The 13,780-nt window shown below is 42.8% G+C and overlaps 1 protein-coding gene across 3 annotated transcripts in view; it reads left to right on the top strand.

Moving 5' to 3' along the window:
* Positions 1-160: 160 nt before the first annotated feature.
* The window catches only part of LOC109971793 (echinoderm microtubule-associated protein-like 6), a 29,589-nt gene continuing 15,969 nt past the window's right edge, over positions 161-13,780 (top strand). Inside the window, exons 1-15 of one of the 3 annotated variants that reach the window (XM_020620271.1) lie at positions 161-2,122; positions 4,416-4,575; positions 5,486-5,584; positions 5,934-6,002; positions 6,233-6,418; positions 7,384-7,519; positions 7,699-7,900; positions 7,982-8,119; positions 8,958-9,214; positions 9,466-9,675; positions 9,874-10,044; positions 11,590-11,696; positions 11,771-11,871; positions 12,506-12,692; positions 13,047-13,152. In XM_020620271.1, the coding sequence (XP_020475927.1) occupies positions 1,926-2,122; positions 4,416-4,575; positions 5,486-5,584; positions 5,934-6,002; positions 6,233-6,418; positions 7,384-7,519; positions 7,699-7,900; positions 7,982-8,119; positions 8,958-9,214; positions 9,466-9,675; positions 9,874-10,044; positions 11,590-11,696; positions 11,771-11,871; positions 12,506-12,692; positions 13,047-13,152 (2,326 nt within the window). In that variant the 5' untranslated portion in view covers positions 161-1,925. The remainder of the gene's footprint in view (positions 2,123-4,415; positions 4,576-5,485; positions 5,585-5,933; positions 6,003-6,232; positions 6,419-7,383; positions 7,520-7,698; positions 7,901-7,981; positions 8,120-8,957; positions 9,215-9,465; positions 9,676-9,873; positions 10,045-11,589; positions 11,697-11,770; positions 11,872-12,505; positions 12,693-13,046; positions 13,153-13,780) is intronic. The other 2 variants (XM_020620270.1, XM_020620269.1) reach the window with 2 other exon arrangements.

Below are 13,780 nucleotides of genomic sequence, written 5' to 3'. Positions count from 1 at the left end.
AGTGGCAGCCACGTGACTACATACCCTATCATGCAGTGCGGCACCTGACATGACGTTCTGACAGAGGCGGGAAGCTCGCGGAGTTTAGCGCGAAAGAGGAGGGAAGTCAGGGCCTTGGTTTTCAAAATACAACGGGGCAGCTCGTTAGGTTCCAACAGATTGCCACAAATTTTATTGTTTGATAGGCCAAGATCTGGGCTAACGTCAACTCAGGAAAGCTGAAAACTAAATGGGTGTCTTTATTACATTATTATTCTTTTACAAACCCTTTTCTCTGGTTTTTATTGCAAAACGTTTCATACCAGTTTTATATTTTGAAATCCATAAGGGGAACTGGCTGTTTTTTTCCGACCGCTTTGAAGCTGTCGGTGATCCCTGGGATTCCTGTTAGCATCCCGACTTTCCTGCATCATTTGCATCATTTCATCCTGTTTTCTGACCGTCTCCGAGCCCGTGGTTGCTGCGGGTCCCTGCCGGGCTGAAACGCCTCTGCGCCGGCTCACAGGAGCAGGTGCAGTCGGTGACTGATGGTGTGGATGCTGGTTTTCTCTGGGCATTGGATGCGGACTGACGGTGGAAAATCGGCACTGTAATCTCCAGATTTTAGCTGGAAACAGGAGTCAGCCCAGGGATTTTCTGTAATTTCAGATTCGGAGGCTTCGTCTGTGGAGTGAGTGTCGTGTTTTTGTGAACGGAACCTCGGTCAGAACCCCGGGGTTTTTATCGAGCCGGTGTCTCTTCATGTTCCCCAATCAAAGCTCGATGTACGTTTCTTACAGCAGCACATGTTATATATTTATTTTTCATAGTAACCGTCCTGTAATGTCCCAGATTAACCTTCAGACTACATTTTAGTGCTGTTCCGGGTCATTAGTTAAGGAAATGTTCCTGCTTTTTGTTAATATAAATGTTCCTGTAACCACAGTTAGCACAGACGTTAGCTGTAGCCTCCTTTACTGGAATTACTTCTGGTTTGACTGACGCTTCATAATAGTTTACTGACATTTCGCCACTTGGTACAAAACGTCCTTGTAGTTGCTGTTTTAGTTTTAGTAGTAAAATGTTCTCCCCAAACTTTATTCTGTAATCAAATAGCAACCGTGTCATAACCTCACACATTCTACTTGGAACATCTCCACAAGAAATCTGTCATAATTTGTGTTTGACGTTACGTTAGACAGTCTTTACTGTAATCTGATCGGTTCTTATGTAGCCTGAAAACGCACCAGCTGTCCACGTCTCCACACCTGTTCAGGTAAAGGCGTTAGTTTACACTAACCCAGGTAAAGTGGTCGGAAATAGCTTTTACCTTTGTGTCCACCAGTGGAATAATTTCTTCTCATCGGGGGGTTTTAACGCCTGCCAGTCTCCACACAGCCCATGACTGTTAGTATTAAGGCCTCTGGTTGTTTTAGATGAGATACAGGTTATTAGACAATCATGGTCATTGTCGTGCTTTCTATCACAAATCAAAGGTAGACCGATTTGTGTGTGTGTGTAAAGGTATGACAACCTTTTTGTAAGTTTAGTGGCTAAACTGCTGCATTTATAACATATATAATGTAATTTATAAAAAACAAAATGACAGGAACTACACAAGATTAAACTTCTTGTTTTGTCAATGTGTGAGCAGTTTGAAACTCACATTTCTGGCACGTTTGTACGGAGGGTTCAGGTTGGAATTATAGAGGGTGTAGCATTAAAGAGACCACAGCAATGGACTACAGGGACCAGCAGCAGGTTTGGGTGGACACGGATGTGACTGTTTTGGGGTTGGTACTGGAGAGACTTTTTTTAATCGGATGCTCCATCAGTGTCGGACCAGACAAATCTGTTCAGTCCTGATCAAACTTCCTGGTTCAATCCAAAAGGGTATTAGTGATTTATTTCCTTTGTGGATGTTTGATGATGAGTTTTGAACGAACATGACTGATAAGACAGCGCCACGCTGCCAGTTGAGGCTGGAATGGATCCACGGGTACAGAGGCCACCAGTGTCGAAACAACCTGTACTACACCGCAGGAAAAGAAGTGGTGTACTTTGTGGCTGGGGTGGGTGTGGTCTACAACACCCAAGAACACACCCAGAAGTTCTACCTGGGACACAGCGATGACATCATCAGGTGAGGAGTCTTGTGGAGGTGGTGCAGTATTGGAAATCATGTTGGAGCCGGGCCGAATCCAACTGATAAAGCCCATTAATGAGGTGTTTGAATCTAACTGTTTAGGCTGGTTGATGAGTAGGGCAGTTGATTTCCATGGAGACAGCAGATGAAGCTGTGAGGACCCTCATTGACATAATGCATCCCCTAGCCACTTAGCCTAACCTCAACCTCATTCTACCCTGAACCTAAAACCTCCAAACAATGTCCTCACAGTGATGGTTTTCAAACAAAAATGTGTCCAGCTACAGGTGCTGCTACAGGCTCACCTGTAGGTCTCTCTCTGACCCAGTTCAGCAGCAGCAGCTCAGTCTGGTGGCTCAAAATCAGCCAGAAACAGAAAACAAACCAAAATTTGAGCTCAGAGGCTTTTTGTTTGAGGATGGGCCCACTCCTGAAGGGCCCTGGGCAGGAATTAGTTACCGGGCCCCACACACCCAGAAATCAACCAGAACTCTAGAGCTGAAATGAATAATAACCTCTGCCAAGGTCAGGGGTTACGTTTTTACAAGCATTTGTTGATTTGTTTGCTGGTTGGCTCGTTGACAGCATAACACAAAAAGTAAATAATGGATTCTGATCAAAATGTTTGGAGAGATAGGGTACAGCCCACAGAACGATCCATTAGATTTCGGTGATGGCCGGATCATCATCCAGATTTTTTAAGCAGTCTTCACCATTGTGACTCTTGGAAAAGCTGTTGACTATATGTGCGCCCCCATTGTGGTGAAAGTGCATGCTGCGTTGCTGAGCTAATACAGCTGTGTTTCCACTGTCGGAACCCAACGAGCAGTACATCCTGTGCTTCCCTTAACCATCACCCGGCATAACTTCACAGGTTGGCACAGACCGTCCTGCTTTGCTTCTCTGAGTTCTTCCCTGTGTTGGCTGCGTGGAAATCCACCTTAGAGTCTCTTTCCCAACAGGCCTCCTGCTCCCTTTATGGGGTTTTTCCAAATGTGTGGAGCGGAGTAACGCTCTTCACGGGTTCTGCGTTTGTCTCCACTGCGGTGCGCCCGCTTTGGAGCTGTGCTCCAACAGCTAAATTTTAGCACTGCTCAGGGGGTAGTGCTAAATTCAAGTTCCAGGAAGGTGGGGGGTGGTGCAGAGCAACCACTCGTTAAGTAGCGGTGTCTTCACACCTCAGCTATTAGTGGCATTATGGGGAATCTGAGCTGCCTTGGCAGAGGTTTGTGCTCTGAGTGCTGTCTGATTAATCAGTTAGTTAGCTGAGAAATTGAGAATATTAATTGATAGATTACATTTAAGTTAATTTTTAAGTAAAAATGCCAAAAGATCTCTGGTTTCAGCATCTCATGTGAATATTTCCTGGTTTCTTTTGAAGTCATCAGAATAGATGAGACCAGACTTTGGACCAAGACACTACAGGGACTGTCTACAGAGTCCATCAGTAAAAGCCTACTACAAAAATATTAAATAGCCTAACTAGTTCCTATAAAGTGTAATGGGCCTACAGTCAAATTCAGGCTGACCATCAGGGCCTCCTGTTGATTATACTATAACACTTAGATTTTTTGGGGAATTCTTATTTGGAAATATATTCAATAATGTCACACAGGCAAGCCAGTACCATCAAACTATCAAATTCAGTTTAGCTACACTGGTCTGCTCTTGGTCTGGAGTCAATCTCAAGCCTTTAAGCCTTGGTCTTGTCTCATTCTTGATATGCTCCTGTCTTGGACTTGTTTTGCCAGTCCCACAGCTTTTATTTCTACTCTGAGGGTCCAGGAAGCTAGATCGTTTGTGGTCACTGTATATCCAAGTGCTAAAGTTGTCAACTGGGCCTGTTTGCTCACTTCTGAACTGAAGAAGCTTTGCGAATAATGGGTGAAACTTCTTCATGCTTTAGCACTTTGAATATGCTAAACACCATGATAATACTCTGCCATCATTAGAAACAGATCAGGGTTCAGAGGGAAAGACGTAGCATTTTTGTAAACACGTTTCCTGTCACATGTCTTCAGCTGGATGGACCAAGACGCAGATGAAGCAAACATTGCCAAGTTCTTGTTTTGTTTTTTGTTTCTATAATACTGTGTAAAGTGCCTTGAGATGATTTTTGTTATGATTTGGTGCTATATAACAAAAACTAAACTGAAGTGAATGGAGGCAGTGAAGGGACCTAGGATGTAGATAGAGTACCTCCTAAGAGTAGATGAGTGATGTGTGATGGAGAATCTGTCAGGGGGCACTGACAGGAGTTTAAGCTGTGAGTCTGGTCCCTCTGTCTCAGTCTGGCAATGCATCCAGACAAGATCCAGGTGGCGACAGGTCAGGTGGGGAAGGACCCATACATTTGTATTTGGGACACCTACGCCATGCAGACCGTGTCCATCCTGAGGGACATCCACACTCATGGAGTGGCCTGTCTCGCCTTCAACTCCGATGGACAGGTGAGATCACACCCCGTCACAGAAGTCTAAATGCTTGTTTTCCTACTTAAAATACTGGCTACTGAATCATTTTAGAGACACTGTGATTAACTGGTTAGTCATTTAAAAGAAAACTAAGCAGCAACTACAACTGATTAATCTTTAAAGTTGTTTTTTGGGGCAAACGTGCCAGTTTAACCTTTGAAAGGTGACGATTTGCTGCTTATACAATTTAGTGTCTTTGCTGCTAACATGCTGCTGACCTGATTAGGTCCCATACATCCCTTTTTATTTGTTCATAGTTTTATATTGACATATACAATTTAGTGTTATGTAAATAATGTGTCTTTTAAGTCAAGAGCTGCTGGAAAAAAAATTTCATAGTGCTATGCATAATCCATAAAATGAATAACTAAAGAAGAAGAAATAAATGCAATCAGTCCAAAGGAAGGTAAATAAAGTACCATTCAAAAAGCCCTTTGATCTCACATGATAGTAAATTGAATAAGATGTCGCCTTCTACTGTCGGATATTGTGACAGGTATTTTTCACTGTTTTATGGTGTTTTATAGATCAGAAATTGGTTGAGAAAATCATGGACAGATTCATCAATGATGAAGACAGTTGTTAGTTACAGCCCTGTATGGTACAAATACAGTATATGAAACACCTGCACATATAAACTCTTGATACTGGAAAAACACCAGAGGCCCCAGGATGCTGCCTGGAGGAACTCCAGTGTATGTTGTATTATGTAACTATGTATATGTAATACTTCTGTAACAACTCAGTTCATTATGACATGTCAGTCAGTTCATCCTCCAGCCCTGTGGCTTGAATGTTGAGCTACATGATTTTGAGCCTCTGAACAAAGTGAAACTAAACAGATCTTTTCTTGACTTTTTAATGTTTGTCTTTTTTTTTTTTGTAGCGCCTGGTGTCGGTTGGTCTGGACGCCAAGAACACAGTGTGCGTTTGGGACTGGAGGAGAGGACGAGTCATTGCCACGGCCACCGGTCACTCGGACAGAGTACGGCTCTTCAGTCATTCATGCTAACAAGAAGACAAAAGGAAAGAAAGATGGCTGAGAAGCTGCTGTAACAGGAAAATGAAAAAGTTGTAGATTTCAAAGGATTACTATTATGTAACTATGGATTATCCATCAGAAAATAGTTTCTATTTTCTGCTACAGTTCTTTATTATTTTTTATTAGATTTTATGCCAGTGATGTTCTGAAAAATAATACAAATAATAAAACAATATAAAACTATTTCTTAAAACATAAATACAACAAATTGCATCCAAACACTACACACATCAACAATGCCAGTTTCAGTATTGATGGGTTCAGTGTTGTACCGATGATGTTTTCTCTGCAGATCTTTGACGTGGCCTGGGATCTGCTCCAGTCGAGCCGGCTGGTCAGCTGCGGAGTCAAACACATCAAGGTGAAACCAGACCTCCATGTTTGTGTAACAGGACAGATGGTTTCACTGAATGTCTCCTTTTTTTACCTTATGAGCTACTGTTTGGTTTTAACAACATTTCTTTGTGGTTTCCAGTGTCTGATTGTTGTAACTGACGTTTTGTTAGTTTACACATATATCAAGCTGCAATAATGATAACTGTCTGATATGATGATAGAAATCTTTATCTTAATTTTGTTCTGTGTGTGCAGTTCTGGACTCTGTGTGGAAACGCTCTGACTCCGAAGCGAGGGATGTTTGGGAAGATGGGTGACCTGCAGACCATCCTGTGCGTTTCTGCAGCCAAAGACGAGGTGACGTACTCCGGGGCTCTGAACGGAGACGTTTACGTGTGGAGAGGAATCACACTGGTCAGGACCGTGCAGGCTGCACATGGAGTAAATATGTGCATACATACACAATAACTAATTAGTCTACAAAGTAGTTGATGTTTGATTTAGTACAGTTCTGCTCTATTGCAGAGAGACACACACCAACCGAAAGAAGCAGAGTCATGTGCAGTGTTCTGTTATCAGGGCCATGTGAGCAAAATGGGGAGATCTCACAATATGCTCTCTTTAGTGACATAGTTGGTACACAGACTAATCTACTTTAAGCAGAAAGCAAAAACTCACCAGCGCATTCAGCCCTGTGTAAAGAAAACAAGGTTTTAAAATAGTATGAAAAGGTCAAACATCTCAGAACGAACTAGTAAGAAATAAGGTCAAATAAAATAATGATTTATGACATTTTTCTTTTCACTTCAGTTTAACTGTCAGCAGGTTTCGCTCCAGAGTCGTCGTAGTATTTTGGAAGACATTTTAATAAATGTTAACAGCCTTCACACATGTGAACAAATACAATATATACCTGCACAAGAAACAGGAAGTAGAATGTTGCCATGGCTACAATATGTTACACAGTTAAGGAGGGATTTTCTGCTTTTTAGCCTGTATTTGTTTAGGTTTGGAACAGAATTAGCTGTTAATGGTTAGTTTTTGCTGCGTGTCATTGGATGTACTGTGGTACTGAAGGAAAGTTTAAAACCTCATGATTCTTGGACAGGTTCAGTTCCAGCTTAACTGTATATTATCTCATGAATATCAGATAGGAAGTCATAATTATGTAAAAAGACTCCCTGTTTTCCTTTTGTCAATGCACTTCCACAGAAACTAAAGTCAGAACTCAACTGCCCAGAATTCATCAGTTTCAGTTTTGGAGGTTTCACAGCAGGAACCAGGCAGAGGGCGTTGTTCTCCCACAGCACACACAGACACAACTCAGAGAAGGAGAAGAAAGGAGTTACTGCCCACATGGAGGAGAAGCAGCAGGGCTGATGTTCTTTATTTCACCTGTTCTTCAGGCGGGGATCTTCAGCATGCACGCCTGTGAGGAAGGATTTGCCACCGGAGGACGGGACGGCTGCATCAGGCTGTGGGACGTCGACTTCAAACCCATCACCAAGATTGACCTGAGAGAGGCCGAGCAGGGATACAAAGGTCTGCACCTCACCATGACTGTCAGGGAAAAACGTGGTACCTGTTCCTGAATCCACCAGCTCACAGACCGTACCTATGGATGTGCCTTCAAGACTGAACTCTTGAACACATCAATGAAACAAAAAAGAATCTTCTGCTGTGAGATGTTTCCACGCTGACAGATGTGTTGTCTGTTGCAGGTCTGTCGATCCGCAGTGTTTGCTGGAAGGCTGATCGCATCCTGGCAGGGACTCAGGACAGTGAGATCTTCGAGGTGATGGTCCGAGAGCGGGACAAACCGGTTCTGCTGATGCAGGGTCACAGTGAGGGCGAGCTGTGGGCACTCGCCCTGCACCCCAAACAACCAGTCGCCATCACCGGGAGCGACGACCGCTCCGTCAGGTTGGTCTGACTCACTAACATCGGCATCCTCAACACTGCGGCCAGGCTGCTCGTTACCTGAGCTTATCTTGTCTGTCTCAGGCTGTGGAGTCTTCCTGACCACACTCTCTTGGCTCGCTGTAATATGGAGGAATCTGTCCGAAGTGTTTCCTTCAACAGCGACGGGTCTCAGCTCGCTCTGGGCATGAAGGACGGATCCTTCACTGTGCTGCGTGTCAGGTGAATGGGTCGAGCACTACAGTGTCAGTCGACTCTTTTATGTCTAAATCTTTGGGGCAAAATGAAACTTGATAGCTGTGATATTTTCTGTTTATACATTGATCCCCCATGAGTTTGACCCTCTGACCACTATCGACCAAAATTTCACCTTGTACACCAACAATAACTAACCAAACAACGTCCAATGATGCATTGCCATTAAGATGTGTATCATGATGGCTAACCCCTTGTTGTTGTTTACATAAAGTAGCAGGATGATAAAAGCTATTATTTTTTTGAGCCAGCTGCAAACTGAGAATATTAAAAGCTATTATTTTTTTGAGCCAGCTACAAACTGAGAATATTGTGGGACTTTTTTTGTGTCATCGAACATTGTTGCACCTGGTCGTTAATTAACCTATATTTAATCAGGAAAACCTCATTAAGAATAAAATATCTTCGAAGAGTGTCCTTGCTGAGCCAGAGAGCAATAACCCAGAGCTACAGACAAACAGCATATGTGAGATAAAACACCACAAAATCAGAATTAAATATACAGTAAATATGATTAGGAAACTATATGTAACATTTATAATACACATGGCATTAAAGATTTCATTGTGAAGACCAGTGACTGTTATTGTTTCGTTTGGCCTGACAGAAACCTATAAACAGTGAAGGAGAAGGTTGAGCTGTGGGGAGCTCACTGTCATGCCGGTCTGTTCGACCCTGGGATAAGTAACTGACCAAAATGGTTGTGGTCGGAGAACATTTCAGCGTTACTAAACCTACTGAGAACTAGTCTGACAGGTTCAAAGCGTCATTTACTGAGTATGACCGTGGCACACTTTATCTCCAGGGACATGACAGAGGTCGTGCACATCAAGGACAGGAAAGAAGTGATCCATGAGCTTAAGTTTTCTCCAGATGGCTCCTTCCTGGCGGTGGGATCAAACGATGGCCTGGTAGACGTGTACGCTGTGGCGCAGCGTTACAAGAAGCTGGGTGAGTGCAGCTGCTCTTCCTCCTTCATCACCCACCTGGACTGGTCAGTCGACAGCTGCTTCCTGCAGACAAACGATGGTGCGGGAGAGCGGCTCTTCTACAGGATGCCAGGTATTGATGTCATAGTCTGAAGCTTCAACGCACTGACAGTCAGTTTGTTTGTTTTTCACTAGTACTTGGGATGTAACCTGGAATTTACCTGTCTAGAGGTGGGGCTTGGCATGTGACTTGGAACTTACCTGTCTAGACTAAGGACTGGACTCTGTCCTTAACCTGTCTTGACATGGGACATGACTTTTGACTTATTTACTTCCCTGTTAGCCCTTACCTCCTGACCTTTGACCTCCACCTGTGCCCTCTAGCGGGGAAGGTGGTTCCTAAAGAGGAGGCGAAGGGGATCCACTGGATGACGTGGACGGGTGTTGTCGGACCAGAGGTGAATGGCATCTGGCCCAAGTACTCCAGCACCACTAATGTAAACTCTGTGGATGCCAACTACAGCGGTGCTGTGCTGGTGACCGGAGACGACCTCGGCCTCGTCAAGCTGTTCAGGTTCCCCTGCCTGAAGAAAGGTCAGTTCGGCAGACAGTCTGATCCACGTAGAACTGTTTTACCTTTTTGTTTCCTCAGGAACCTTACTTGTGTGTACCAGAGGAACCGCGGTCTGTAGTTAGCTCCTGGACACAGATTCTCCTGAATGATCAGATCTAACAGCTTGATTCATGAACTCCTTGGTTTTCCTCTGCAAGCTCTGCATCTTCTTCCTCAAGCAGGAGCCAAATTCAAGAAGTACATTGGTCACTCTGCTCATGTGACCAACGTTCGCTGGTCCAGTGACCTGCAGTGGGTCATTAGCACTGGTGGCGCCGACCATGCTGTCTTCCAGTGGAGGTTCCTGCCCGAGGGTGTCATGAACGGCGTCCTGGAGCCCCTCCTCCAAGGTAACACCACAGTTTACCTCCTAGATCATGACAGAGTAGCAGCTCAGTTCTGGCCCACATATTGTAAAACCACACAATCAACCCTTCAGAATGTGTTTGCAAGAGAACAACTCATTCTTAATCTGGGCCAGATTCAGGTCCAGACCTCGGCCAGCACCAGCCCTCCTTAGACCAGAGTGAATCCCTAAAGTCATCTTTGGGCCCAGTTTGGCCCAGAATCTGTATATCATCATAAAAGTATTGGCATCACCTGCTAATCTTTTTTCACCCTTTTCAAATACTAATAATTTGTTATCCCTAAATTACTATCTCTGAACACATCATTTATGTCCTAACGTACTATCTGTAAATGATCATTTATATCTTACATATACACTTACACTTTGTAATGTTTAATTCAGTGTTTGTTATTCCTAATTTACCTGTTAGCATTTAGCACTATATTGCATTTGTAGCAGCTCAGTCAGTGTTTAAACTTTTCAGTACCATTCATTGTCCTTAAATGTTCTTTTTTTAAATGATATATTGCTATTTGTCATCCCTAACCCCCCTCTGTAAATCTTAAATTAACATGTACATAACAATTATAACTTGTTGCAAGTTGTGACAATTTATCCCAGAAACACAAATTTGTCATACCTTAATTATCATGTAGCCTCAAATCAGCCGTAAATCATCTGTTGTAATAAAATCTTCATTTGTAAGCCATACATTGCTTTGTCATCCCCAAACCTTTGGTTAAAAGACAAAATAATTGTCAAAACATAATTATTCTCTTAAAATCACCATTTGTTTTCACTAAATCACCAATTTGTTAACTATAAATGTTGTATGAATCTAAATCACATCTGTAAACAAAACGTGTTATTCTAATTTGGAATAAACCAAACCATTTATTATATGTACATGAACATGTAACTGCTCAGTATCTTGATGTTGGATCCAGCACTTGTTTTCCCTGTAACTGCTCGTAAGATGTTGATCATAATCACATCTGTAAAGACTAAATCACCAGGTGTTGTCATTACTTTCTAGTTATTCCATGTGTAAAATCTCTATTAACTGCCTGCATGCTAATATGTTCACTCTGTAGCTCATTTGTAGTCTTTAAATTACAATTTGTTATCCCCAAATAGTCATAGAATATTAAATGAGCATCTGTCACCACATAAGTTGTTACCCTCAATTTAAAATGTGAAAATCAACATTTATCATTTGTGACATCACAGTTTTGAGCCTGAACTGCTCTTTATAAATTACAAATCATCGACCTATATGACCTGTAACGGACAGTATAGGACCAGTTAAAGGTTTGGACACCCTTTCTCGTTGAATTCACTGGAAAGATACAGTATTATTAGTCTGTCACTGCAATTCCTCGGTCAACTCTGTATGGTCTTAAACATCTCTGAAGTGTTGCCATTTGTTATCCCAAAAGGAACCGTCTGCACATATGCAGTCTTTGAAATCACCATTTGCTATCCCTAGGTATTCATATAACCCTCACTAAAATGTTAACTGTTTTTTGCTGGTTGGTGTCTTCAGAGGGTTACGCTGACTCAAACAGTGGAGAGTCTGACTCGGACGTGTCGGACGTCCTGGAGCTTGACTCGGACATTGAACAGGAAGCTCAGACCAGCTACGAACGACAGGTGACCGGAAAATAAACCAGTCGCACTCTGTAAATAATCGACATTAAACCTGTGTGACTCACCTTTCTTTGCAGGTATATAAGGAGGAGCTGCCTCAGCTGAGGAAGAAGCTGATTGGTTGTCTGAAGCGCCAGAAAGCTCCGGAGGAGGGGCTTTGTCTGCAGTTTGTCCATGGGTATAAATCTACTAATAAAACAACACAGAGTGAAAACAGAAACATCATATCAACAAACTTTAGTGCTGAAATCAACACAAATCATCTGTTTTTGTGTTAACATTTATGAAAAATGGTATTTATTATAGTTAATATTGACATGTAATATCTAAAAATGCTAAATATGATGAGTACAATACTTTAGATCACAAAAGCAAAACATCTTTATGGTAGTGATGACTAATGTAACAGGTCGTATGATACAGAGGAGTTGTGATGGTTTGTGTCTCTCTGTGTGGAGTTGTGTCCTCTGGGTACTCTGGCTTCCTCCCACAGTCCAAAGATGCTGAGTTGGACATCGGCATAAAAACTGTTCCAAACGGACCACAGTGCTCCTCTGTGGTGACCCCCACTCAGCGAGGAGCAGCCAAAAGAACAGCAGCATTAATATTAAAAGTTGACTACTGTTTTAAATGTCTTTGTCTTACTTTTAAAACATTCATCTGGATGTCATGAAGACCAAATAATAGTTGTGCATAATGTGAAATGTTAGATACAAGTTTTTTAAGTCAGTGTTTTAAAAGTCCTCTCTGGTTCTCCGCAGTGTTTTGTATGCTGACCTGCCATGATCTTGATTGTGGCCTCTTTCCTGCAGGTATCGGGGATTTGACTGTCGTAACAACCTATTCTACAGTCAGGCGGGGGAGGTGGTGTACCACGTGGCTGCCATCGCCATTGTATACAACCGGCTGCAGCACAGTCAGAGGTTTTACCTCGGCCATGACGACGACATCCTTAGCCTTGCCATCCACCCACTCAAAGACTATGTGGCCTCCGCTCAGGTACACCCGGCCAACAGACATTTTCTGATCCTAGTCAAGTCAGTTTTTATTATGCCTTAGTGCTGACGAAAGTCCGTCCGTCTGTCCTGTTCTTGTGAGCGTGATATGTCAGGAACACCTTGAGGGAATGTCTTCAGGTTTGGTACAAACATCCACTTGGATTCAAGGATGGCTGATTAGATTTTGGTGGTCAAAATTTAAAAGTCAAGGTCACTGTATCCTCACATCTGTCCCATTTCTGTGAATTTGACTGGTAGGCGGAGGCATACGACCGCTCTAATTCTAGTTCGTATAGCCCAATATCACAAATCAGACAGAGCAAGAGTGTTTCTGATTGGCTGTGTGTGCGTTCAGGTGTGCAGAGACCCTGCCATCCACATCTGGGACATCCAGACTCTGAAGTGTCTGTCGCTCCTGAAGGGACACCACAGCAAAGGAGTGTGTGCTCTGGAGTTCACAGGTACACTCACCGCACAGTGCGCTGTTTGGTTTCCCTTAGTCACGGCCAGTTGGCGGCCTTAATAACCAGCTGTTAAGCCTAAACTGTTGATTGTAAAACCTTCAATTTATTTTTAAATCCCAGTCTATGAACAGTAAATCACCATTTGTTATCCCTACATTACCACCCGTAAACTAAAAATCATCAGCTGCAAAGCTATTACGTACAGTGGGTACGGAAAGTATTCAGACCCCCTTAAATTTTTCACTCTTTGTTATATTGCAGCCATATGCTAAAATCATTTAAGTTCATTTTTTTCCTCATTAATGTACACACAGCACCCCATATTGACAGAAAAACACAGAATGTTTGACATTTTTGCAGATTTATTAAAAAAGAAAAACTGAAATATCACATGGTCATAAGTATTCAGACCCTTTGCTCAGTATTTAGTAGAAGCACCCTTTTGAGCTAATACAGCCATGAGTCTTTTTGGGAATGATGCAACAAGTTTTTCACACCTGCATTTGGGGATCCTCTGCCATTCCTCCTTGCAGATCCCCTCCAGTTCTGTCAGGTTGGATGGTCAACGTTGGTGGACAGCCATTTTCAGGTCTCTCCAGAGATGCTCAATGGGGTTTAAGTCAGG

This window comes from Monopterus albus, unplaced genomic scaffold (assembly GCF_001952655.1).
Source record: "Monopterus albus unplaced genomic scaffold, M_albus_1.0 scaffold235.1, whole genome shotgun sequence".
Classification (NCBI taxonomy): domain Eukaryota; kingdom Metazoa; phylum Chordata; class Actinopteri; order Synbranchiformes; family Synbranchidae; genus Monopterus; species Monopterus albus.
This window is presented reverse-complemented; position numbering and strand designations above follow the sequence as displayed.